This window comes from Gopherus flavomarginatus, chromosome 1 (assembly GCF_025201925.1).
Source record: "Gopherus flavomarginatus isolate rGopFla2 chromosome 1, rGopFla2.mat.asm, whole genome shotgun sequence".
In the NCBI taxonomy this organism is placed as follows: Eukaryota; Metazoa; Chordata; order Testudines; family Testudinidae; genus Gopherus; species Gopherus flavomarginatus.
Genome location: NC_066617.1, coordinates 108057669 through 108084196, shown reverse-complemented (window position 1 = coordinate 108084196; position 26528 = coordinate 108057669). Strand labels below are relative to the sequence as shown.

Genomic DNA, 26528 nt, shown 5'->3' with positions numbered 1-26528 from the left:
ATTTGAAAGTATCTTGTTTCCTGATTGGTCCTCTGGTCAGGTGTCCGGTTCACTGTTTGTTAACCCTTTACAGGTAAAAGAGACATTAACCCTTAACTATCTGTTTATGACAGTGTGTCTGAGTCTGCAGAGAGCCTGAAACAATCCCTCAAAAAGATGTGAACTGCCTCATTTTATATCAGTGAGTTAACTCTGAATCCTGAAGAGATGTTACTGTCAACCTTTTTTGTTATGCCAATCAAAACATGCAGGAAAGAGGAGGTATAATCAAACTGTGAAGGTCTGGTGCAGTCTATTGTTAGTGGCATTTCATTTTGGCATCATGAGTGTGTGGAGCTTGGGTTGACAAGAGCTTTGGTGAGAGGAGCTTGGGAGAGTTTCACCAATTCCATTTTCCAGTCTGGCTGCCAGTTTCATGTGTAATTTGCTTTGGTATTGTTTAGTTCATTCAAACCTGAAAGCCAAATTGAATTACAGGTGTGAGAAAAATTTGTAGAAATCCTTGCTGTTGAAAGCATCCTTCTGAATGAAGATTCCACAGGAAATGGTTCCGGTAGTGCTGTCTGTGAGCCTTTCCTTTCACCTTCCAAAACTGTAACCCAAGAAGTCCAGTTGGATCCCAAAAGCCGGGATTCAGTAGTTAAAAGGTCGCTCTATAGGCTAACTTAAAAGTTTTATATAAAAATGCAGTTTCCCAGTTCAAGGCTGAGTGAGCTTGAGACCCTGCCCAAGACCCTTGATTCTTATGAGGAGAAGAATTATGATGCATCGCATGCACAACGGACAGATTTCTATGTTTTTTTGACAGCTGTGAAGCTTTAAAGTGAGGATTGAAGAAAGAATGATAAATACTGCTGGATGTGCCTTCCCCAGTACAGCATTCATCTATTCTTCTGCTACACGTCTGCAGCACAAAGCTGGTTAGTTCCAGGCAAAGTGATTTTTCTGCCTGGCCAGGTGATGTTTAAGGAGGCTAATGAGAGGGATGATATGGCCCAAATCAGTGGTGTCAGGAAGCATATAATAAAGTATCTTTCTCTGAGAGACTGAAAGCAGGACTTGTCCTAGTATATATTTCAAAGGGGATAACTATGTCATACACAAAGTTGAACATTTACCCTCCTGCAAACCACATCCAGATTATAGTCTTTTAAGCAGTAACTAAACCTGAAGGTTTCATTGGTTTAATGATAGATGCTTCCTTGTGTGGAAAAAAGTAAAAAATGGAAGTCCATCTCATTGACACGACTTTGTTTTGCTGCTGGCATTGCAGCTCCCTCTTCCTCGGGAATAACTTAGCTAAGCAAGATTTAATATAATATAGAAGCTTCTGTTGGCTTCTGCTGCTTGCCAGGAAAATCAAAAGAAACTTCCCATTGGGAAGAGTAAGTCAGCAGCTAACTTTGATGCCCAGAGAATGTTCTTCATGTGGTGGTACTACTGATATCAGATCTGTTGTCAAACTGAAAAATATGTTTTCTTCCCTGTGAATGTACCTGGGAGATTCCCTCTTCTCACCTTCAGCAACTGACAAATAATCCAGCTTTTTTTGTTTCTATGCCAATGTTTGTCCCAGTCACTATGCTGTGCTTTTTGGGGAAGGATGATTTTACAACCGTTGTGATCCCAGAAAAAAAAAAGCATGTCTCACTGTGATAGGTAATAACCAACCTGTCAAATGGAAATCTCTTTTCTCTTGCTGAGCTCATGATTGTTAATGTTGCATTCTGTATTGATGTGTGAAGCAGAGCTGGATGAACTATGTACTGTGGAGGATTTGTTAAAATGTACCACTTTGTTCTTTTTGTGAATTATCGATGAACAAGATGTGATTTTTCATAGTTTTATTAATTCTTCACCTTTGTTCATATAGTGTATGCAAATAAACATAAGCTTTTTATGGATTGTTCACTAACTGAGGCTTTTAATAGTCTCTGTTGGTTACAGGGCCAATCACATGGTATAAATAAGTTAGAAGTTATTTGCTTCTCTTCTCTGATAGGAAAACCTACAGTTCATAAACAGGAGGAGGTGTCCCTTTTCCATATTATATACAAAATGGTCAAAATTGTGATGGCAGTGTTTTAATACAATACGTTAGTGAATATTTAACTTGTGCTAGAATTCATTTTGTTTTCCACAAATGTTCTTGTGAACTAAACTTTGCTTACCCTGTTCTATTATTTATTATGATTATTATTACTTCAACTATTCTGGCAGAGCCTAGGGGCCTGAAATGAGATCAGGGCCTCATATTGCTAAATGGTGGGCAAGCATATTGTAAGGGACAATTTCTGCCCCAAAGAACTTCCAATCTAAATTTGAAGTCCAGACTAGACAAGTGGGTACAATTCCCAGGCAAGAGGAGCCAGTGGGTTGCTTTGCAAGAATATTCACAAATATCTTTGACCATATTTGCCTATCTCTGGTTGAAACTAAGGGCTTGTCTACACTACAAAAAATGTACCACTTTAAATTTACTGGTAGAGTCACAGAAATACAACCCCTCTAGTGTTGACATAGTTATATTGGTATAAAGGTGATTTATACCATATAACTAACTATTCCTGTGCAGGAAAGGAAATAACTATACTGGTGTAAATCACCTTTATATAGGTATAACTGCATACACAGTAGGGCATTTACCAGTATCACACACCTTATTGAAATAGGTGTACAGAAAAAAATTTCAAGTGTAGACCAGGACTAAGAGCTGGACTCTTTTATTGCACAACACACTGACTACCAGAACAAATGTTGAATGAGCACGTGAATAAAGTCTTCCTAGGGCTGTTAAATGCAGTCTTTAGCCATACAGAGAAGAGTTAAAGTATGCAGAAGTATTGATTCTTTGGTTCACTGGGACAGCCAGGAAAGAAGGTATATCACACAGTAACAGTTAAAGTACAGTTACAGCTCTTTTATTTCTTCATGTATTAGACATGAGAGGCTTTTTGCTAGCAGTAGATTCATTTTCACTGCAGAGCACATTTCTAAATTTAGGCATAGGATGGTGTTGTAAGTGATGGAACACATTTCTGAGTGCAATATACGGTAATATGGCTTTACATGCTTCATCACCCTTGGAAATCCATGTATGCAGGGCACTGGGTGTAATGAAGATCAGCTCAGCCAGTACACACAGCTCTTGTGTATACTATAACTGGCACTGGCCTCTATAATCCAGACTCTTGCTTTCAGGGGCACCAAATTCACATGTGTAATTACAAGCTTTCATTTGATGGACTGAGATTCATAGGAGAACTTAGAGAAGTTCTGTGCTACCCCCTTGCCTTACCCATACACTCTGAATTTCAGTTTCTCTCTGCAGTTTGCTGGCAGCAGAGCTCTAGCACAGGACATAAAATATTTCTCCTCTTGTCTCTCACTGCTCCTCGTTCCCATGTCATGTAAAAATATTATCTGATTAAATCTGTTGACCTATATAATTAATTGCTCGTTCCTTAGCCTTATCTCACTTGCTTGTCCTTTCTCTGGCTTCTTCTTTATCTGTATCATCCGATGCAAGAAAATAATTCAAAATATTTTTGTTTATTCTTTAATGAATTAATAAATGCTAATTTAATGCTTTTGAAGAAACACTTGATCCCTGCTTTTTCTTTTCAAGTTGCAGCATGTCGGATCCTGGCACTGCAGTCACCCCTGGGTCCTTTCAATGGCTATGATACATTATGTTGGTATTTGAGGAATTGAAAATGAATCTCCTGGCCTCATGGCTTAGATTCAGCATAACAGTATTATATCCTGCTCTCAAAAGCCAATCCAAACCTTTTGAGCTACATTTAAAAGTCCTACCAAATTTACTGTCCAAACTGGCTTGGAGTCAACTTGCTCTTGTGCATAGTTTTGTTCTTGTGGCATTTTTCTGGCACAAACTGACATATGCAAGTAGCTTTAGTAAAAGAAGGATGGTTCAACAAGCATTTTGCATAAACAGGACATACATACATGTTTTGTACTGATATAACTAAGTCATATAAAGATGCTTAAAGTGGTGCAGCTTATTACCAAAGTTAATTATATTAAGATAAGCACTTTTATATCAATAAACGGAGTCCACCCTAGAGGATTGTACAACCAGTACAGTTAAATTGATACAAAAACTGGGGGTAGGTCTGCCCAGAGACCTAGATCGTGGCTTGGTATGCTCTTGAGTGGCTGCATAAGCCAACTCCCCTATACAGACCTAGCGTGGCTCTCTGGACCTTAGGTTTGGGCCTATGTGAATAAGTGGAGCAACATGCATGCTTACTCCCTTCTCAGAGTAGGTAGGTGGAGAATGGGCAGAGACTATGCCTCCATCCCCCCCTTCCCTTTCTACCCCACACATGCACACTCACTGGCAGTACAGCTGTGCTGGTGTGGGTCGGCTGGGACATGCCATTATAAGTACTACCAGAAGGTGCTAAATACCCACCCTCTGGAAATAAGGTCCCTGTAATGTGTCTGAAGTTGGGCACACACAATCATTTTTTGAACACATATGCATAGTTATTACTTTGATTCATTCTTAGGGTATGTTTTTATCTTGCATTTCACAGAGGCGCAGAGACTTCCTCCAGCTGATACTCGATGCCCGCAGCTCTACTAACTACATCGGTGTGGAGCACTTTGACATAGTCAACCAAGCTGATGTTTCCATTCAGGACAATAAGCCTCCTGTTGACAAGGCCCTGCCTAAAAAGGTTCAGAAGACATTGTCTGAGGATGAGATAGTAGGCCAAGCCTTCATCTTCCTGATTGGTGGGTACGAGACCACCACCAATGCCCTCTCCTTCGCCACCTACTTATTAGCCACCAACCCAGAGTGCCAGGAGAAACTGCTTCAGGAGATAGATGAATTCTCTGGAAAACATGTGAGTAGATTCATTGACTTCATACAGTTCCTTGCTCTTTGCATAACATAAGTAGTGTGAGCAGAGTGCCCTCTTTGAAATACGGACCTGGACACATGAGGCAGATATTAAAAATGTAAAGTACATGCACAAAGCTACATTAATGCAACATGAATATTGCACCATTAAATTAAAAAAGTCAGAGAGTGCAAAAATTAAGATCCCAAGAGTAATATTGAAATGATCCATGGTCTTTCTTTTTATTAATCCACTGTGAATGTATCTTCCCACTGTAGCCTCTAGTGCAGGCGGTAATCTTCTCGGCCCCAGTCCTGTATGCATTTCCTGGGGTTTAGTTATATTCGGTTACTTATTTAACAAGAAAAATAAAAACATAAAATGCTAACAGTCACCACTTGGCATGGAAACACCTGGCATGGATTCTAGACTATTGCGACTGAATCCAACCACTGGGTCCTACATGCTTCTAAACCCACTGGGACTAGGTAGTGTCTACTCACTGTTTCTAACTCTGAATCTCTATGGTATACTACCAGGCTGAGACCTCAGGCAAGCAAGGAGCACAGGCTTAGCGTAGGAATTTCTTAACCACGGTCATTTTGCTCTAGAAAACATTAGTGAATTATAGATCTTCGAAAACAAGAAACAGGCACCCCCTCCACCCAATGTCATGTTACCCCATTTGTGAATCAAAGTTTGTCAGCATTCATGCTGGGCATAGGTCTCCTGCTTTCTCTCTCTCCTGCACATCCGGCTTACGTGGAGCAGCGGTGCACCCCTCTACTTCACAGCAGCAGCTCTTCGTAAATATAGTCGCTTTCCTTTTGCCATGTACCCATGCTGAGAAACTGCAGACCTACCGGCTGTGCTGGTGCCCGTATGTAGAAAATCCATTGTTCCATGAGTTTGGACCAGTAGTTGAGAGACAATCAAAGTGGATGGCTCCCGATCGCTCTGTGACTGCTTCTCAGTGATGATCTTTCAGCAAAGTGTCAAGCCCTTTTCCTGGACAGGGCAGCTACCTGGAATGCATTTCAATAACTTTGCCTTGGGTGAGATTAGACATGTGTTCAGCACATAACAAGATGGATGTAGATCCTGACACAAAATGAAATTACAATATAAAATGTTCACAATTTGACACAGACATATCTCATTCTATCACACTAAATAATACTATGTGGATGAGTGAAAGTTGCTACTGGGCCAGAATCAGTTGTTCCTGATTTTTTTTTTTAATTTTTTTTTTGGTGGTTTTAACTGTGAAACTTTAATATAGTTGTCTGCATGCCATTACCTGGGTTTTCTTTTTCTTTTTTTTTTTTAAAGAAGATGAGAGAGAAACTGCCTGTGTGCTCAATAATTTTAGCAGTGATATGGGCCCAGGAAGGTTTTGAAGGGAGTAATGTCTCACCTTTGCTGATTTTGTTGTTTATCCAGAGACATTTGTCTGACAAAGTAGTTTACAGGGCAGCAGCAGCAGCAGCTGTTTACGGCATAAATTTTTGCAGCCAAAAAAGATAGCTAGAAAGAAGCAGATTCTCAGCTGATGTAAATTAGTGTGTTTCCATTGGAACCGCTCCAATTTACACCAGCTGGATCCAAACTCTTTTTTCATAATGAACACTTAAAACTTGAAGAATATTGTACAATGCCTCCCAGCCCCCATATGTGGCCAGACTCTAAAATTATACAGTTCAAGTTTTTTTCCCTTCCCACATGTACAATTTTGTTTTGTCAGTGTTATGACAGATTTTTATTTTCTGAATTTTCATAAGCAAAAATTTTGTCCTCCATAATGATCTTCAGAACTTTTATTTAAAATATTAATAAGTTGAATTTATCCCACATTGGTAAGAGAATCTATGTGTAGACTTAAAAATTATGAATACCTGTTTATTTTAAAACCAAACATTTTAAATCGATACCTTCTTCACTTCCAGTACCTGCAAAGCCAAGTCCAAAGTCCACATTTCCTTGACTACAGTCAGCATTGTGTACACCTAAAACACAGTGCGCCAGACATTTTGAACTTTTGAATTGTCCGCTCTAGTTGTTAATAAGAGAGAGTGCAGCATCTAGTGTCTGTATTAGTTTTTGTCATTGTTTTTCATGGGCTTTTTAATGAGTCAGGGGGCTTTGGTGGGACAAAAATAACACTAGATGCAGCCTTTTTCATTTCAACTGATGAATTTACATGCTCAAATCTTTGGTCATGCAATTTTGGGTTGCTTACTTCTTATGCACCCCAAAACTCACCTTTGCACATTTGTGCATGCAAGTCGAGTAATTTGATGTCCGAGCAACTTATTTACATGCAATTCCAAGTTCTAGAATATGCAAAAATGTACATGATTAAGATTTCCCAATTTTACCCAGCTCTTGGTTGTGGAAAAGTAAAGGCCAGTCTCAGAATACTTTGAAAATTTACCTCCATCTTTCCTGTATGGAAAACATTCTTTGAGTGGCAATTCTGCCTTTAAGCCGGGGTAGGCAACCTATGGTACGTGTGCCGAAGGCGGCACGTGAGCTGATTTTCAGTGGCACTCACACTACCTGGGTCCTGGCCGCCAGTCCAGAAGGCACTGCAATTTAATTTAATTTTAAATGAAGTTTCTTAAACATTTAAAAAACCTTATTTACTTTACATACAACAATAGTTTAGTTATATATTATAGACTTCTAGAAAGAGACCTTCTAAAAACGTTGAAATGTATTACTGGCACTCAAAACCTTAAATTAGAGTGAATAAATGAAGACTCGGCACAGCACTTCTGAAAGATTGCTGACCCCTGCTCTAAGCAGTACATTCCCAAGTTTTTGAAAGATTCCTTTTGCTATAAGGCTGTATATATAAGTGACAGCAGCGAAATACAGGCATTCATGAGCCTGATCCACTAGGCTTTCTCCTCAGCAAAATCATGCATTTCATGCATATGAGCTGAGCTATTCCACTGAGAGGCCGCTGGTATCTTACATTCTAATGATAAGACTCAGTTTATAATCCTAGGTTGTTATTAGTACTGTTGCACTCCAAGTGGAGCATTTTACTTGTTTCACTGAGGTACAATGGGCAAATTCTGCCCTCACAACAATGTAACTTCATTGATGACACTGGGGAGTTGCAAAGTTGTGACTGAGGACACACTTTGGCCTACAGTGGATATGATTTATTGGTTTATATTGCAGTCACAGCCCCTCAGGATTACAATCTATTGTGCTAGATATTATATTGACACATAAGAAAATATAGGCTGTGTGTGTTAAGAACTAACAGTCTAAGAAAATAAGTGACATCCAAAAGGATCCAATGAAATATATACAAGTAAGAATGTGTGTGTTCGTGCGTGTGTGTGTGTGTACATGTGTGTGTAAACCAGGGGTTGGCAACCTCTGGCATGCGGTTCGCCAGGGTAAGCACCCTGGCAGGCCGGGCCAGTTTGTTTACCTGCCGCACTGGCAGGTTCAGACAACCGTGGCTCCCACTGGCTGTGGTTCGCTGTCCCAGGCCAATGGGGGCTGCGGGAAGTGATGCAGGCCAAGGGAAGTGCTGGCCGTGGCTTCCCGCCACCCCCATTGGCCTGAGACGGTGAACCATGGCCAGTGGGAGCCGCAGTCAGCCGAACCTGCCAATACAACAGGTAAACAAAGTGGCCTGGCCCGCCAGGATGCTTACCCTGGCGAGCCGCGTGCCAGAGGTTGCCGAACCCTGGTGTATGCATACTCTCTCTCTCTCTCCCCTCACACCTACATATCTACATACACAAATACATTATATTTTTACAAATAATTGTAAGTAGATGTAGGCATTGTGACATAGTGTGTGATTCACTTCTATCTTTCTGTGTTTTCTGAGCTTCTGTTATTGTTAGGTTCAAAGAAGTAATGCTTGACTTTTGTTCCTATTGCAAATTTATTTTCATTGTAGTGTTATCTTTTGTGATATTTGGAGAAAGCTCTGTCACTAGGGCTTTAGTGGCAGAGTAGAATATAAAGAAGGAGGTGGGAATGGTGGGCACATAGATTAACTGGGTGGTTTAACAGCTTAATAAATGGTTGGTTCAATATGCAGTCATACATGTAATGGGATGGATGGCCTTATCTTTATTTCATAGTGGACATCAGTCTGGATACCAAGGCAATACATGCACAGTTGTCAGTAGCCTCTTGCAGAGCATTTCCCCTGTTACCTCACCGGTGTTCAGTTTCAGCTACCGATGACCTATATATGGATGCATGACAATGGAGAAGAGGAAGAGAACTGTAGTCATCCAGCTGTCCTCTTCAATAACAAGAAGTTCCTGCTTCCAGTCTGCATGGCCTCTGTCATAAGGTTTCCTATTACTACCAACATTAACCACAATTAATCTTTTTTATGTGTTAGAGGATCCCTGATCCAGGAATTCACTTCAGGGTCAGGAAGAGGGTATAGCAGTTCAATCCCATTAGCACTGTAATTAACCACATTTAGCCTAAAAAATAAAATCCTCACAAATGATTTGAAAAGTTACGGGGGAAGAAGCTGTTTTAGAACTGGGAATATATTGATGTGTCATGTTCGCCCGGGGGTGGGGAGAGAATATGTGACCCAAAGGCTCGCTGATCTCAAAGTCGCTAAGAAACCTGAAGAGGTTATAGCAGTTGAATGCTGCACAACATTTCAGCTTAGGTCTTACCTTTAATCAAGGTGCTTTTCAATTTAAAGATCATGGTAGAAGAACATTTGTGGGACAGAAAAGGCAAGATGAGTGCAGCTGGATAGGTTGCATCTGACCAGTAAATAAATAGAAGATGGTACTTGTTCATAGATGCACACATGTTAAACGGTTACTCTGTATCCTGTCCAGCCAAATTTATACTTAGGTAATTGCAGTACACCTGCTAAATTCCCCCAGCAATTTCAGTTGCATTGTACAGTTATATTTTATTGCCCTAAACTGTGGTGTAGAGTTGCAGTATGATCTTAAAACAGCTGCTGCATTACATCCCAGAGATGGCTGCGTTTCAGTGGTGAACAATGATTTATGCATAGATAGGAATAGTTAATACAGTCATTTTCTAGTGTTTATAGAGCATCGTGGGATCCAGCTGAGTGGGCCTGTCATATATAGCCCTGTCAATCCTGGCCCTTCTGACCAGGAAGTAAGAGGCACCCTCATCCCTTACCCCACACTCAGGGGCTTTATGCCAGCCTGACCTATCCTAATGAGAATGAGGCTGGCACAAAGAGGGGAACAGAGCAGTTCCATGGTGGCTCCTGGGTTCCGACCTGAAGAGTCCCATGAGTTCCCTATTCCCTATGCAGGCCCTTTGTCTATCCCCCTTGCACGGTGAATGCAGAAGCTACCACTAACCTGGGCTGCGGTAAGCTTGGCGGAGCAGCTTTCCGTGGAAGACAGCCTTAGGATGGGGCTGCTCCGTCAGTTTCCCTCAGAAAACAGTGCATGTACTGGGTCAGGGGTCACAATTCCTCCTCCACCTTCACTCCTCTCTGTTGCCTACTCTGTTCTTTCTCTTCTGCTACACTCAGGTCCCTCCTGGGTTTGTACATGTGCTCTGTAACCATTCCTCTCAGCCATTCAGAATCCTTTGCCGGTTCCATCTTGAATATCCTACAGCCTAGGAAGACATGACGGAAAGAGTTGAGAGAGAGGGATACAGTTGCAGTTTTGCTACTGCCTTTCATTTCACTTCATTTTTGTCCCTCTCCAGTTAAACCCATCTGTACAAAAGACAAAAAGTCGTCGTATTTTCTTACATGAGCAATGTCAGTTCACCCTTTAGTCTTTAAATCCAACCCAGATCATCAGGTGATTAATCTAACTGGGGGTGGGGGGGGGATAGGAGCTGGAATCTGGACAGTTCATCCTTCAGAAGGTGGAGAGAGCCAAAAGAGGTGATAAGAATGTATTTTTGTGCCTATACCTTAATCTTAGGGAGAAAGCATAATCTAGTGGATTGGGGCTGGAACTAGGAGCAAGGAACCATCTGAGTTCTGATCCTGATTGAAAAAATGATTCACTGTGTGGCCTCAGTCAAAACACTTCACCTTTCTGATTCTCAGTTTAACATGTAAAATATGGACAAGAATTATGTACCGACCTGCCTTACAGAGATGTTGTGGGGATCAGTTGACTAATGTTGATATCCATTTTTGCTGATATAAAGCACTGTGTATGGCAAGTGTAAGTAAGGACCTGATGCTGATCCTGGAACCATGCTGAAATAATTTGAAAAAAATCTAATACTGTATTAATGATTAAGTCCTCAGTGGGCTGATACTAGCTAGGAAGGCTATGATGAAGGTCCGCCCAAAAAACAGCTCATTCATTCTTGTTGCTGGTTGCCCATGAACATTGTTAGGGCCAGACAAACATCAAGGAGAGCATGAGGTTGGGAGGGATAAGGAAGCAAATGTAAATGTATTTTAAAAATGAAGAGTAAATATTAATGGAAACTATTAAATATGGAAACGGAACCCTTGGGGGTCTTCCAGTCTAGTTTTTAAATAATATGCAGTATATTACTATTATTTATTTACATACCTAGAAACTCCAACCAAAACTAGGGCCTCATTGCACTAAGCATGTATTTACACATAATAAGAGACAATCCCTGCCCCCAAAATGCTTATAGTTTGAATGTAATAGGTAAGACAGACGAAGGGAGGAAGAAAGGAAATATGCTCATTTTAAGGATGAGAAATAGAGAGATTGTTGGTATGTCTAAACTGCAGTTACACACCTGAGGCTGGCCCATGCCAGCAGTCTAGGGCTGCAAGGCTGTTTTATTGCTGTGTAGGAGTTTGGGCTCTGGCTGCAGCTCAAGCTCTGGGACCTTCCCACATCACAGGGCCCTAGAACCCGGGCTCCAGCTTGGGCCCAAATGTCTACATCGCCATTAAATAGCCCCTTAGCCCAAGGTCTGCTGTCAACCCGAGTCAGCTGGCACGAGGCAGCCACAGGTTTTTCATTGCAGTGTAGACCTACCCTCAGTGACTTGCCCAAAGTCACACAAGAAGAGCCAGGAACTGAATCTACATCTCCTGATTCACTGTCCAATGTCTTAACTGCAAGATATCATTCCTTTCTGTTGTAACCCACAAATCTTAAAGAAACTCGAGGTCTTGGGATTTTAGCGTGCTGCTTAAAGGCAGTTTAGAGAAATGTTTTTAAAGAAAAAAACTCTGTCCCATAAACATTTGCTCTTCTGTTGCTCTGGCATGTCAAACAAAGAAATGTTGGCCTGTCCTATGTTTAAATTGCATTTATTGCTTTTCATTGGCGTTGAATTGTGCCTACCCTACATTGTCACACATCATCATTTCATTTATAAAATGGTACTGCTTAATTGTTGTTATAAATCTGCTTTGAATGGTGAGTTGTAAATTAGTCAGGAGCTGGACTGGATTGATACATAGCCCCTCCTTTGCAGGTCGTGAACTTGCTCCAGTAATTCATGAAATAATTTGGACACAAGCTAGGCTTTCTTTTATTGCCTAACTTGCAAACTTTGGGACCAGATCCTTACCTCACGTAAATCAGCATAGCTCCATTGACATAAGTGGAGCTAAGCTGATAGACACCAGCTGATTGTGCCCTTTGTCTTGAACTCCCTTCCTGCTGTTGTAGCAATCTAACTAAATACTGCTTGATATGATATTTTTGTCTTGTTACAAAGGAGTCTTTACCAACTTAAAATTCTTCCCTTCCATAAAGTTCCCAGGGAGCCAGAGGTGAAAGTAAACTGGTACGAGCCAGTGCGCTGTACCAGGGTGGCTCAGCTTCCCCAGGTGGCAATTTGAAGGGCCTGGGGCTCCCAGCAGCAACTGGAGCCCTGGGCCCTTTAAATTGCTGTCAGAGCCCTGGGGTAGTGGCAGTGGGGCTCTGGGGGTTATTTAAAGGGTCAGGGCTCCGCTGTCTCTACTGCCCTGGGCCCTTTAAATAGCCCCCGGAGCCCCACCACCACTACCCCAGGGCTCTGGGGGCTATTTAAAGGGCCGGGGCATTAGAAGCGGGGGAGTCCTGGGCCCTTTAAATAGCCCCCAGAACCCTGGAGTAGCGGCAGGGCTCCGGGGGCTATTTAAAGGGCCCGGGGCTCCTGCTGCCTCTATGACCCCGGCCCTTTAAACTGCTGCCGGAGCCCCTGGCTGCTGCTGCTACCCCAGGGCTCCAGCAGGCTCCAGCGGCTATTTAAAGGGCTGGGGCCCTAGCAGCAGCCGAGCCCTGGGCCCTTTAAACTGCTGCCGGAGCCCCCAGCTGTCGCTTCTACCTCTGCGAGGGAGGGGAGGGGAGGGAGAAAGGGAGGGCACTTACTTACTGGTACAGGGCAGGCCGGGGCTGGCTCTGACCCCCTGCAACACCTGCCCCTTCTGCCCAAGGCCCTGCCCCTTCTGGGAGCCAGAGCCGGCCCCAACCCAGCCTTGTACCGGTAAGTCCCTATTTCTACACCTGTGCTTCAATATACCGTGACCTGATATAACACGAATTCTGATATAATGTGGTAAAGCAGTGCTCCAGGGGGGCAGGGCTGCGCACTCTGGTGGATCAAAGCAAGTTCAATATAACACAGTTTCACCTATAACGCGGTAAGATTTTTTGGCTCCTGAGGACAACGTTATATCGAGGTAGAGGTGTACTTTCATCCCTGCAGGAAGCAGTGACAGGAAAAAGTATTTATTATGGTGTCATTTTGCCTAATCAAATACTTTATATTTTAAGCTGTTTTTGCAGTGAATCTCTTTAGTAGACAGGCTGCTTTCTCCAAGTATTAGTGAAAACAAGAGGTGAAAGTCACAGAAATGCCACTGTCAGGGAATTACCCACAACAATTTGCATGTATCTGGTGCCTTTCATGCTGTATCTCAAGGCACTTTACTTTCAGAAGCTTGCAACTACAGAGACTAAGCTTTGCTGAGCAAATATGCTGACGGTGGAGACATGTTTGTCAAGAGAGCCTGTATTGTAAATAGGCTTTGGAAGAAGAATTCCACAGCTGAGGGACACTATTTTATACACAACATAAGCACGACCAGCAAGAATCATTTTGCTGTCAACTTTGTCAAAGAAAAGGCCCACTTTGATTTCATTATTTGTGCAAGGAGAGGATGTTTCAGAGCAGCACCTTATTCACTTGAGCATCAGGTGCCAGTAAGCAGCTTTGTTACTTAAAAATAAAAACCCAGTACCAAATCCTTAGACCACAATAAACAAGAGCCTATTTCTGCATTCCTGGTAAGGTCACTGGATATTTAAATATTAATCTCTGTCTTTAGATACTTTTATATTTGCTTTATGATGATTGCCAGAGCAGGGGAATAAAATACATCTTTCCTTGCTGTTTCTCCACTCTGTCAGTGTGATATATCCAGGTTAATGGATAGCTGTGTCACCTCTGCCCTCTAAACCTGGGGTTCCCTTTACACTGTGTTGCTGCTGTAGCCTCCAGTTTGGACTGCTTACAGATGGCCTCCAGCATGCAAGCACTCCCACCTACGTCTGTGTGCGTCCTGCAGCCAGCCAGTCATATCTTGGCTCTCAGCAGCTTGGTTGTATTGCAGGGTGATCACAATATCCCCCCAGTCCAAGATCTTTCCCAAAAATGTATTTCCTGTACGGGCCAGCCCTCTCCTGGACAATGCAAGCTTATATAAAGTTTGTTTTATTAACAGAAATAATATGCACAATCTTGTTATCGCAATGGAGTTTTCCAGACACTTCAATTTAAACACACTGGATTAGATAAAAACAAGTTTATTAACTACAGTGAGAGAGATTTTAAGTGTATACAAGTTATGAGACATAAAAATCAGAAATGGTTACCAAGAAAATAAAGTTAAAATGATACTGGTGCCTAATTTAACAAACTATATTAAATTCCAGCAATTTCTCTCACTGTATGCTATTAGCAATCTTACTGATCAACCTTCTTAGGCCAGGACCCCTTCTCCAGTTCAATGGCAGCTACCTTTGTCCCTTCTGGTGCAATGAATTGATGGACAGAGAGGGAGGGAGGGAAGAGGGGTGCCTTGGGGTGTTTGTCCATCTTTTTATAGTGCCAGCCCCCCTCTTGGAAAAAATTTCCAGCAAGAGATTCTGGAGACAAAAAATCTATGGAGAAGGATGTACCCTGGTGCTTTTTCCTCACCTGTCTGAGATTTCTTTGTCAATCCCTCCTGCTTGATGCCTCTGTTTACTGCTTAAATGCAAATTAAGTAGAGTACACATTCCTTTGTTTGAGACAGACCTGTTTGCCAACTTCTGCTGTGGTTTGGAACATGTGTTAATAACATATAAGGAAATCTTCTAACTTCACATACAATGTTGCCACACACATTTTATCAGGACTATATTGACCAGTAAATTATGAGTTTTCAGATGAAATCTCACAAGGCATACTGTGTACAAAGGTTATTGCAAGAGTGGGTAGAGTGTGGACTTCTAGAAAGGAAGGATTTTTGGGAAATCCTGGTTCAGTTACCAGTGTGACCTTGAGCAAGTCACTTAGTCTTTCTGTGCCTTAGTTCCCCATCTGTAAAATGAGGATGATGATGATACTTTCCTATGTCACAAGGCCATTGTGAGGATAAATACATTTTACAAAACCTTGTGAGGTGCTCAGATACTACAGTAATGAGTGCCAGATAAGTACCCGAGATAGATATGATGTATTCTGTTAAGAGTTACATATCTGAAATGATTTTTGACTGGCAGGTGTCAGTAGTTACCACCTACCTCCACACCTGCTCTCCAGATAAGTAGTCCTGGACCATAAATCCTTGCTGTTTCTGGGACTCTCCAATCTATTCAGTATTTCAGACTAGACTTGCAAAGACATATACTGGTTGATTGCTAAATCAGGAGGAGTTTTAGAAGTGTTTTTTAAGAGTATATTTTTAGTTTATATAAATACAGTCAGTACCTTAAATCCCCAGCAGGTGCCATGCATTCTTCTGTCTCTTGCCTGTTCGAGGAACCTTACAGCAAAGACAGCCTGCAGATGAGAAATTCACTTGACCACTGGGGCAGCACCATGAGTAGGCAGAATGGTCTGAAGTGAAACTGTGACATGACCGGTGCCCTCATTTTTCAAGATTATATTATTGGCCACAGGCCTTTGAGACTATATTTTTTCTAATTTGTATATTCTTTTCCAAGCTAGTTAACACAGACTCATCCATCTCTTTCCTATGAAATCTAATCTTATCTGTTGCTTGCAATTCCACATGTGGCTTGGTATACTAAAGGGGGCCTTGGATAATATATGCTGTTGAGAGATTAATTTTTGACCCCTTGATTTTCCTGGCATTTTGCATCACTACACGGTTGATTTTAAAGAATTGATTATTCCAGTGACATGGAATTTAGACAGATTGGGCTAAGTTGCAATCATGCAGCCTCTAGAATGATGGACACCCTAGGAATTCATAAATTTGAATAGCTAGATTATCTGAAAGGGGAAGGAATGGAAAGAATTCTCCCCCACTTTAGACTTTTCTTGGCGGAGGGGAAATTGACATATTTTTCTCTCAGGCTAAAAGAAAATTAGCTTCATCAAGTGAGAGTTGGACTCTCTAGCCCCATTTCTCCTATCCACCATTTTGGTAATATATGGTGATCAATATACTTCCATCATAGGTCTTGTAAGCTAAATGCACAACAATATCAGTGTTTTGTTTCTCTTTTGTATCTGCTGATAGACCAGATTATTTGCCGAGCAGAGCATCACAGCAGGTGGAGTTAGGGGAGAGCCAGACTGGAGTGAAACCCTTGTCCACACTGATGACCAGTCAAGATTGAGAACAGATAAACTAGGATTTGGAAAGGAGCAGGGCAGGTGGATGCTCAGAGTTTCACTTGACAGGTGGGCTGTAGGGAGATTAGGAGGCAAGCTGGAGCCACAATAAATTTCCTTGGCTGGCTGTGCCTCCTGCAATCTTTCATAGGCCTTGGAATGGTTCTAAGGTACAAGCCCTGGCAGGGAAGCCATATGTGATGAGATGTAGTTTTGTCCATATTGTATGATGCCTATAGAATGGGATTATCTTGTCTGGGTGCAGAGTGTCTCCCAACAGCAGTCTGCCCAGAAGCATATGTCCTGTGTGTAGTAACTAGGTCCAACCCTGCAGTGCAGGTCCTGTGGGTTGTGATGCAATGTAAGTAAATTGGGGTGAAAGGGGAGGACCCTTACCCAAAAGAACAGTGGCTCAGTCTTACTTATTACCTACAGAAACTAGAATATAGGAAGTCAAAGAAATCTGGAACATCTGGTCTTGCGGTATTCAAAAACAACAAGAGAGGAAGAGCTTTGTATGATACCTCTCTTTGTATGGAATCCAGACTGTATCCTGAAAGCTCAGCATTAACTGGAAATAGAATTCGGCAGGATAGCACATATCTCTTGGGGAGCTCTAACCAAACAATAGCAGCAAAAATGTAACTTTTCAATTTAGATGTTAATTTGCTTCCACTTGGAACAACAACATCCTTTCCTCTTCCCCAAATTAGCCACAAGATTTCTCAGGGGATCAATAGTGCTTCAGGTGTAGCATTGTAGTCTGCTTTATGCATTACCATCAATCCCTCTTATCCTGAGATGTCTTCAAGCCTCAGCAATAAAAATGAAGAGGAGATCTTGATACAAGTAGCTCCTTTCCTGACCAAGACGACCTTGGGTTTTTGAGACTCCAGAGAAACCGGTACCTCCAGGGCCAGTGCAACCATTTAGGCAACCTAGGAGGTTGCCTAGGGTGCTAAGATTTGGGGAGTGCCATTTTCTTCAGCAGTAACCGCGGCGGCTGGATCTTCGGCCGTCCCGGTCACCGCTGGCATTTATGCTGAGGGAGCTGGGGCAGGGGGGTGCGGGGAGGGCCGCCTGCAGCAAGTAAGGGGGAGGGGGCGGCATGCAGGTGAACTCCCCGTCCCAGCTCACCCCTGCCCTGCCTCCTCCCCGAGCATGCCATGGCTGCTTCACCTCTCCCGTCTCCCAGGCTTGCGGCGCCTAAGCTGATTGGCACCGCAAGCCTGGTAGGCGGGAGAAGTGAAGCAGTGACGGTGTGCTCGGGGAGGAGGCGGGGCAGGGGTGAGCTGCTTCATTTCTCCTGCCTCCCAGGTTTGCGGCGCCAATCAGCTTAGGCACCACAAACCTGGGAGGCAGGAGAAGTGAAGCAGCGACGGCGTGCTAGGGGTGCTCGTGCTCGTGTGCGGAGCAGGGGTGAGCTGGGGCGGGGGGGTGCCTCAGGGCAGAGGGTGGGGGGTAGGGAGCTGCCGCAAGGGTAGCACCTCAGGGCGGAGCGGGGGAGCTGCCGTGGTGCGGGGGGTGTGGGAGAGGACGCAAGGTGGAAGTTGCGCCTAGGGCACAAAACATCCTTACACCAGCCCTGGGTATCTCTTCTCTCAGTAAGGGCTCTCCTAGTGGAAGGGGAGAATTCACGTAACACATATGACCAGTAAATAATCTATATGTGTCTGTATGTGATGAGCTATAGGGAAGAGAAGGAGAATTCTGTAATCTAAAAGTCACAGAATCCTAAATTACCTATATTATACTTCCAGAGTCTAAAAGCTGGGCTGCTGAGAGCACATGCGAGTAATTTGTTAAGAAATAGTAAATCCCCAGAAGCATACCATGATGGAATTAAACTCCTGTTTAATGTGTTAGCAACTTAAAAAATGATCCTAGCTGGTTTCAGTGTTAGGTCAAAATGGATTTTTTCCTCCAGGTATGTACATAAATTAGATAGTATTAATAGAAAACAACTAGACCATTTATTTGTCAATACGTGTACAAAGTGAAGGCTGACTGACCGGCTGCCAGAAGGAATGGAAACTAGTTTGCATTTCATGATTATGTAAAGCAGTACCTTAATAGGGTGAACTTCCTGTGACCTTCCCATGTCACCCTCCCTGCCCCCACCCTACCTGATGGGGATTTTCAGTTTCTAACAATTTACTCATGCAATAATGCTACGCAGCAGGAAGCTTTGGTATTGTGTATTCCCGCCTAAGATGCCTTTTTAATGTTGGATTAGAGAAACAATTATGATTCAGTATTTAGGATTTTCTTTTCTTCTGTCTACAAGTGGAGTATTTGGGTAGGGTTCTTCCTGTGATATGGCTAAACATGTCTCCATTAAAATGGGACAAAAGGGAGTGGTGTTGGGAGGAAGTCAGGGAAATGAAAAAAAACAAACCTCAGTGTGCATGCTGTTTAATACTATTTTGTTTCATACTGATTAATAGCTTATTAGAACAAAGAATTGAAGAACATTGAATTTTCACTAGGGTTGCTAACAAAAAAAAATGGCATAAAAATTGCTGAAAAGTGACTAGTGATTTTGGATGCCTAGATTTATTGGGGGCTAAATTTGAGAGACCTAATAGAGGTCTGATTTTTGGAGGGCAGAAAATTAGGCCCTTTTATGGTGTCTCAGATTGGGCAACCAAAAATTGAGACTCTGAGATTAGTTATTTTTTGAAAATTTAGACTATTTTCCCAAAATGTGTCTGTGTGATTTGGATGATTGTTAATAGGATATGGAGCCTATCACCTCTATATCAGCAGCTGAGAGAGGGCCTAAGGACCTAAGTCAATAGAGATTGAGGGTAATTACTATTCAAGGTCTCTGATGCGATGCTGTGTGTCAAGCTATGTGTCTCTCTCCACATATGGACAAGTGTCTGAATCCATTTTAAAACTGGTATCAGGGTTGGCAATGTTGTTAGGGGGGCCACAGATTGAATGCACTTGGAATTAGGTTTTTATTTCGCTCCTACAAATTATCCCTCCTGGCTACCATGGAGGTATATGACAAGGACAGAGAAGGGAAGCTTATGCTGTCGCTGCCCATGTGGAATGCCTTCCGTGTACAGAATAATTAATTTTTCAGGGCTGTCGAACCAGCACTTTTCACCAGCACCAAATTCACATTTTGATATCCTAAAAAACAATGAGCTTGTGTTCTAGGTCAAACTTTCTGGGTTTACATGCAAATAAGAGAGAAATTGAATTTCAAGGGTACTTTTATTAATGAGTAGAAAAAAGGTACAAAGGTAATATTTTCCAATAATGTGTAACATTCCATTTGGTCAAAAAAGGAAGATGTTAAAATGATTTTGACACACAAATCACTTTGGGAACAGGAATTCAACGTGCTTTAACACCTTTCTTCATGTTAGACATGTTTGCAGTCCAAAAAAGACAAATTATATATCGTCAAAAAAGTTCAGAGCTGTAGGTCCATTATCTCTTGCCCCTCATTGCTCTTGATTTAAATAAACCACAGGGGGAGGGGTGTGGAAGGGATATCAAAAAGCCTGTATACCATAAAGATAAAAAGAAACCTCTCCATAGCTCCACTTCTTTTATGCATCAGTTTTGTATGCATTGAAGGTACAATATGATGAAGGTTTTATGCAGTCAGGAGCCAAGATTTAATAGCCTGATAAATAGAGAACCTTATAACTAATGTCAAGGTGTTAATCTAACCTTGTGTTTTAATCTTAGTTGCCCAGGGAATGGAAAAACAAAAGGTAAATATTTTGACATTATGGAGTGTTCAGGGAGAAAATTTTCTTCCAGCAGAGCAGCTTTTAAATAAATTATTAAGATTTTTTTTCCTTGATGGGGAAAGAATAACTATAAGATAGATTAAGTAAATTCACTTTCCTTTAAATGTCCTGCATCTTTCCCTCACACTAATTAGTAAAAGTCAAATGCTCTTGCTCTGCAGACAGCGACTATGAAGAAAGGGATAAAGTATGTGGAAAAGACTGCAGAGCTGAAATAATTAGGCAATTTATCATTTAGGATAATTGAACTTGTGCAAAGCAGCGTTGTTTAGTACAGGTTTCCATTTCTTCTAACTGGGTGTGAAAATACAGTTGCATTGATTGGGCAATACTTCTGTTCTTTTTCCAATATGCATTATACCATGGTGTCTCAGTTCAAAGAGCAACCATTTTTCCAGTGTTTTTTTTCCCCTTCATTGATCTTCAGAGTCAACATTGAGCTTCTCAGACCCCAAGCCAAGATTAAAGCACCCAATATAGAGTCAGTGATGGAGTAGGGGGTTGGGTTGCTGGATTTCATTTTTTTCCTCCACCAGGTGATTTTCACTTAACAAATTAAAGTTTTCACTTTGTTTCAAAGGAAAATTGCCAAATGGAAGCCCATCTTAGTCACACTGGTAGCTAGCTGAGACATTATGTCAGTTTCCCAGGCATGTAGGCATAGGGAACAGGAGGTCCAAAACTGTGCCTCTGAGGGTATGTCTACACTGCAGTTAAAAACCCCTGGCTGTCCAATGCCAGCTGACTTGGGCTCGTGGGGCTCAGGCTGTGGGACTGTTTCATTGCTGTGTAGACTTCTGGTCTTAGGCTGTAGCCTAGGCTTTAGGATCCTGCGAAGTGGGAGATTTCCAGAGCTCGGACTGCAGCCTGAGCCCATAAGTCTACCCTGCAGTGAAAGAGCTCCTGCAAGCCCCAGTCAGATGACTCAGGCCAGCTGTGGGTTATTAATTGCAGTGTACATGTAGGTGACCAGATGTCCTGTTTTTAAAGGGACAGTCCTGTATTTAAGCCCTCCTGCAGGTGTCCCATCTTTTTCTTAAAAACTGGCAAATTGTCCCATATTTTCTGTTCTCCCATATTTGGGTTCTGCTGCTGGCTGGGTCCCTGCTCGCCAACTGCCCACCCACCAGCAGTGAGGGGAGGTGTCAAGTGGCTGATGATGGGGGGTGTGTGCAAGGCTGGTGGCGGGGCAAAGATGCAGCACGTGGGGCTGGCTGTCTCCCCTGGCTGGTCCATCAGCGCACCCCTTCTGCTTGCCAGCTCTTGGCCAGCAGGGCCCCATCCCATTTCCTGCCAGCCCTGGCTGTGAGCTGCGGTGGCTGGTGAGTGCCGGCAGGCACTAGGCGGTGGCTGATTGTGTTGTCTCTGCTGCCCACTCATCGGCCCTTTATGTGCTCCCCCACTCGCTGCCTCTTCCTGTTTGCCCCTTTGCCCCCTCCCCCCAGCCCTGCTGGTCCTCCTTTGCCCGCATCCCACTCCCAGCGCTGTGCGGAGAACCAGTCCCTGGTTGGAGCGCTCAGCTTACCAACAGCCTGGCTGGCAGGCTCCTTCCTTCCCCCACTGCCTCTGGCTGGGCTGGTGCCCTGGGAAAACCCAAGACCCTCCAGCTAGGGACTCTGGCCAGGAGGAGCTGAGCCCTGCATATGCCAAAGCCCCCACAGCGCTGGCGTGGGGCAGCCTTTCTGCCCTTCAGCTAAGCTCTGGAGTGGTGGGGGGAAGCAGTTTCCAGCCTGTTCATACCCCGAATCTGAAGGATCCACAGCAACTCCCAGGGCAGGGACTTCACCCTCTTCACTCACCCTGGGTCCTGCCCCCAGGGAGCATGGGGCTGCTCCATCCCCTAGGCACCCTCCCTGGCTGAGCCACCTCTCTGGCTGGCTTTGCTGAAGCCCCTGCAATCAGGATCCCTGGTGCACAATGCATTCTTAGGGCTTAACCCCTTCCTGCCCACGCTGTAGCCAGAGCCGGCTGGGTTATGTCGGTGGCCAGCAGCAGCCTGGAGGTGCCAGTTTTGTATTACTCTAGAAATCTTAATATTGGCCATACTGCCTTTAATATATTGTTTTTTTTAATTGATAAGATTGTTGAACTGTCGGTAGATTTTTGTGTTCATTATTTTAAAATTCAATTTTGTAAATTATATATACCTTGCACAGGGTACCTGCAATTCAAGTACCTGATTCTCATTTTCACTAATGCCTCTTTACATTGCTCTGGTAGTGGGAATGGGCCTACAGTGGGTGCAAATTCATGTATGCCATGTTCAGCGGTGGCAGCGGCTGTCCCTAAATATAAGGATGATGTCTGCTGGGGGGAAAAGGTCATTGGTGAGACTTAAGATGGCTGAGGAGTCCAATTCATGCTCTACAGGTTTTTCCACATACATGACAGGTGGTTTCTTGGAGAGAGCACAACTGCTTGCTGGAATGCTGCACGCTTTCCTTCTTCATCTGCAGTTTCTCAGCCTCTTGAGCAAGGCAATTCTCTTCAAAATGGGCTGAGGCTTGATGTAGGGCCGGCGCTTCCATTTAGGCAACCTAGGCAATCACCTAGGGCGCCAGGATTATTGGTGGTCGGCATTTTGCTGGGGGGGGGGGGTGGCAGGCGGTTCCAGTTGACCTGCCGCAGGCGTGCCTGCGGAGGGTCTGCTGGTCCCGCGGCTCTGGTGGACGTGCTGCAGGCGTTCCTGCGGACGGTCCGCTGGTCCCGCAGCTCCGGTGGACCTCCCGCAGGCACGCCTGCGGCAGCTCCACCAGAGCCACAGGACCAGTGGACACTCCGCAGGAACGCCTGCGGCAAGTCCACCGGAGCCACGGGAGCAGCGCGTGGGGCAGCAAAATGGCCATGTGCCTAGGGTGCCAAAAACACTGGCGCCGGTCCTGGCTTGATGTATGATGCAATGCCATTGCAGTCTATTGCTAGTCAGTTCTTCCCAATTCGTGGAGTCAATGCCTCCCTTCTTAAGATATACTTTCAGGGTGTCCTTGTAGCATTTCCTCTGTCCCCTGCGGGTCCTCTTACCATGACTGAGTTGAGAAAAGAGGACTTGTTTCAGAAGACAAGTATCAGCCATTCTCACACAATGGCCAGCCCAGCGAAGTTCATGTTTCATAATCTTCGCCTCAACACTGGTGATGTTAGCTGCAAAGAGAACGCTGGCACTGGTGCGACAGTCTTCCCATCTAATTCAAAGAATCTTCCTAAGGCAGCGCTGTTGGTATCACTCCAGATGCTTAAAATGGCTTCAGTATGTCGCCCACGTCTCGCACCCATAAAGAAGAGTAGGGATGACTTGTAGACCAGGGTCTTAGTTTCCATCCATAGATCTCTATCAATAATGACATGATGAAGCAGCATTCCAAAGGATGTGCTGGCACAGTGGATCCTATGTTCGATCTCCACATCAAGATTGGCTGTCTGGGAAAGGTGGCTACCCCGGTAAAGGAAATGTTCAATGTTTTCCAGGAATTTAAAAACAGTTGTGCTCTCTCAATTTTGTATGAGGGGAAGTCCCAGGCTACAGGAGGCACCTGAGAAAAGATCTAAGGTGGGCTGCAAGTCAGCCTCAGTGTGTGCAAGGATAGCACAGTCGTCAGCAGACTGAAGGTCAATAATGACCGTCCAGAGGACTTAATGAAGAGTCTGCAGGTTGAAGAGCTGGCCATCCATGCAATGCTCAATCCTAATTCCAGAAGAAAGGCAGTCATGAAAAAGAATCAAGATCATGGCAAGATAGATGGAAAAAAGGGTTGGGGCAATAACACAGCCCTGCTTAACACCAGTATGGATGGTGAACAGGTCCCTTTCCAACCCATTACAGAGAACAGTGGCAGTCATCCCATCATGAAGTAGCCTGAGAACATGAATGAACTTCAATGGACAGCCAAACCTAGACAGCACTTTCCATAATGCTTCATGACTGATGGAATGAAAGGCCTTAATTAGGTTAGTAAATGCCATAAATAATGACTGGTGGTGTTCTCTACACTTCTCTTAGATCTGTTGTGCAACAAAAATCATGTTGGTGGTGCCCTGAAATGGTCTGAAACCAGATGGGATTCTGGAAGGACATCTTTGGCAAGAAAGAGGAGATGGCTCAAAAGGATGAGAGCAAGGATCTTCCAGGCAATGGAGAGGAGGGCAGTGACTTAGTAATTCCCACACATGACTTGTCCCCTTTCTTAAAAATGGTCACAATATTGGCATTCTTTAGGTCGGATGGAATTTACCATAGCATACCATACCATACCAAAATGCCATATCAGAGGTAATATCACCACCCTACTCTTGCTTGATATTCTTTACATTTACATACACTTCAAGGGTCTTTAGACAGCCATAATAGTGTAAAGAGACCTCAGTGTAAATAAGATTCAGGTCCAAAGGCTGTATATCTAGTGCTTTACAATACAACTATTTTAAGGAGAGCAATATTCATAGAAAAATCTGGCATGCAACTCCAGGCAAACAAATAATTCAGAAAACACGTACGGAAAAGAGATGCCTCATTAAAGACAAAGTGTTACACATTCCATTCTTTCTGCTTTATCTGTAGGACGAATGCACAGATATTTTTTGTAAGAACATGCACCGTTTCTGATGTAAGGAGAACAGCCTACACAGAACAAGACACTTTGTATAGGGGTTAAAATGGCATTTAAACCGTCCCTTATTCTTCCCTGATCCCACTTCCCCCTTTTATAGTCTTACACAGACAGAAGCTAGAGCCCTGACATGCATAAACAAATTGCTTGTTTAAAAACTCGAAGCCCACAGAATGCAAGTTTTTATTGGGCCACTTGTAGAGCAGTGATGAAGATGTGTGCTGCCAGGGAGGGGGTCTCGAGTGATTAGTTGCAAAGCCCACTGAGGTCAATGGGAGTCTTTCCATTGTTTTGGAACAGAGCCTAAGTGAGATCAATGCTGAGCATCAACAACCAAGGGACTGCCACAACTGAGACTGATGTAGTGGCATGAGGGAACAGCTCCTGGGGAACAGCTGCTGTGCCATAAACTAAGTGGCTAGAATAGGGAGGTACTGGTACGGAGAGCGCACTGCCCACTGTGGTGAACTTGCAGTATAGAAGTAAGTGATATGGGGATGTGATATGGCCAGATATGGTGGTATTAGGGCTTACAGCATGCTTATTTAAATAAACCTTTTATTGTTCCTTTGGCATTCATCACCAAGAGTCCTAGTACTGGGTTTATAATGGAGAATAAGTCAAGGCTGCAAAGAGATCGATATGGAATCAACATCCTGAATTCTTCCAATTTCTTCTTATGAGAGAACGATAGATGGGTCTGAACCATGAAGTTCAGGTGTGAAATTATCTCAAATTTGGCAGTGTTCAAATCTGGGTTCTGGTTTAGTTCCCTTCTCTAGGGAGAAGGAACAATTTCTTCACCATCTTGTATCAGCTGGTGCTGCCAAGTTTCATAGATTTGTAAAGCCGAAAGGGTCCATTGTGATCATCTAATCTGACCACCTACATAATAAAGGGCAGAGAATTCCATCCAATGATTTCTACTGCATCAAGCCAAACAACTTGTGGTTGAATTAGGGCATATCTTTAGAAACATATCCAGTCTTGATTTAAAACTCCCAAATGATAGAGAATTTTCCACATTCTTTGATAATCTTGTCCAAAGGTTAATTAGCTTCACTGTAAAAATAATAATAATAATTGCATTTTGTTTCCACTTTGAACTGTGCTGGCTTCAACTTCCAGGTAGTAGAGCTTGTAATTCCTGTGATTGCTAGATTAAAGAGCCCTTTAGCTTTAGGTATCTTCTCCCTATGGAGATAATTATAGACTGCAATCTAGTTATTCCATACCCTTGTTTTTGATAAAATAAATAGATTGGGCTCCTTAAGTCTCTCACTATCAGGCATCTTTTCTTGAACTTGAATCATTCGCATACCTCTTCTCTGAAGAGTCACCAATTTTCAACATCTTTTTTAGAGTGTGGATATTAGAACTGGACACACTCTTCCAGTATGATGATAAATGATAATGATAAATACAGAGGTAATACCATCACCCTACTCCTGCTAAAAGTTCCCCGTTAATACAGCCAA

The 26528-nt window shown here is 43.2% G+C and overlaps 1 protein-coding gene across 3 annotated transcripts in view; it reads left to right on the top strand.

Moving 5' to 3' along the window:
- Window positions 1-26528, top strand: part of TBXAS1 (thromboxane A synthase 1) — a 369109-nt gene that overhangs the window by 264549 nt on the left and 78032 nt on the right. For all 3 annotated transcript variants that reach the window (XM_050945812.1, XM_050945821.1, XM_050945802.1), the window contains one exon: window positions 4563-4877. In XM_050945812.1, coding sequence (XP_050801769.1) covers window positions 4563-4877 — 315 coding nt within the window. The remainder of the gene's footprint in view (window positions 1-4562; window positions 4878-26528) is intronic.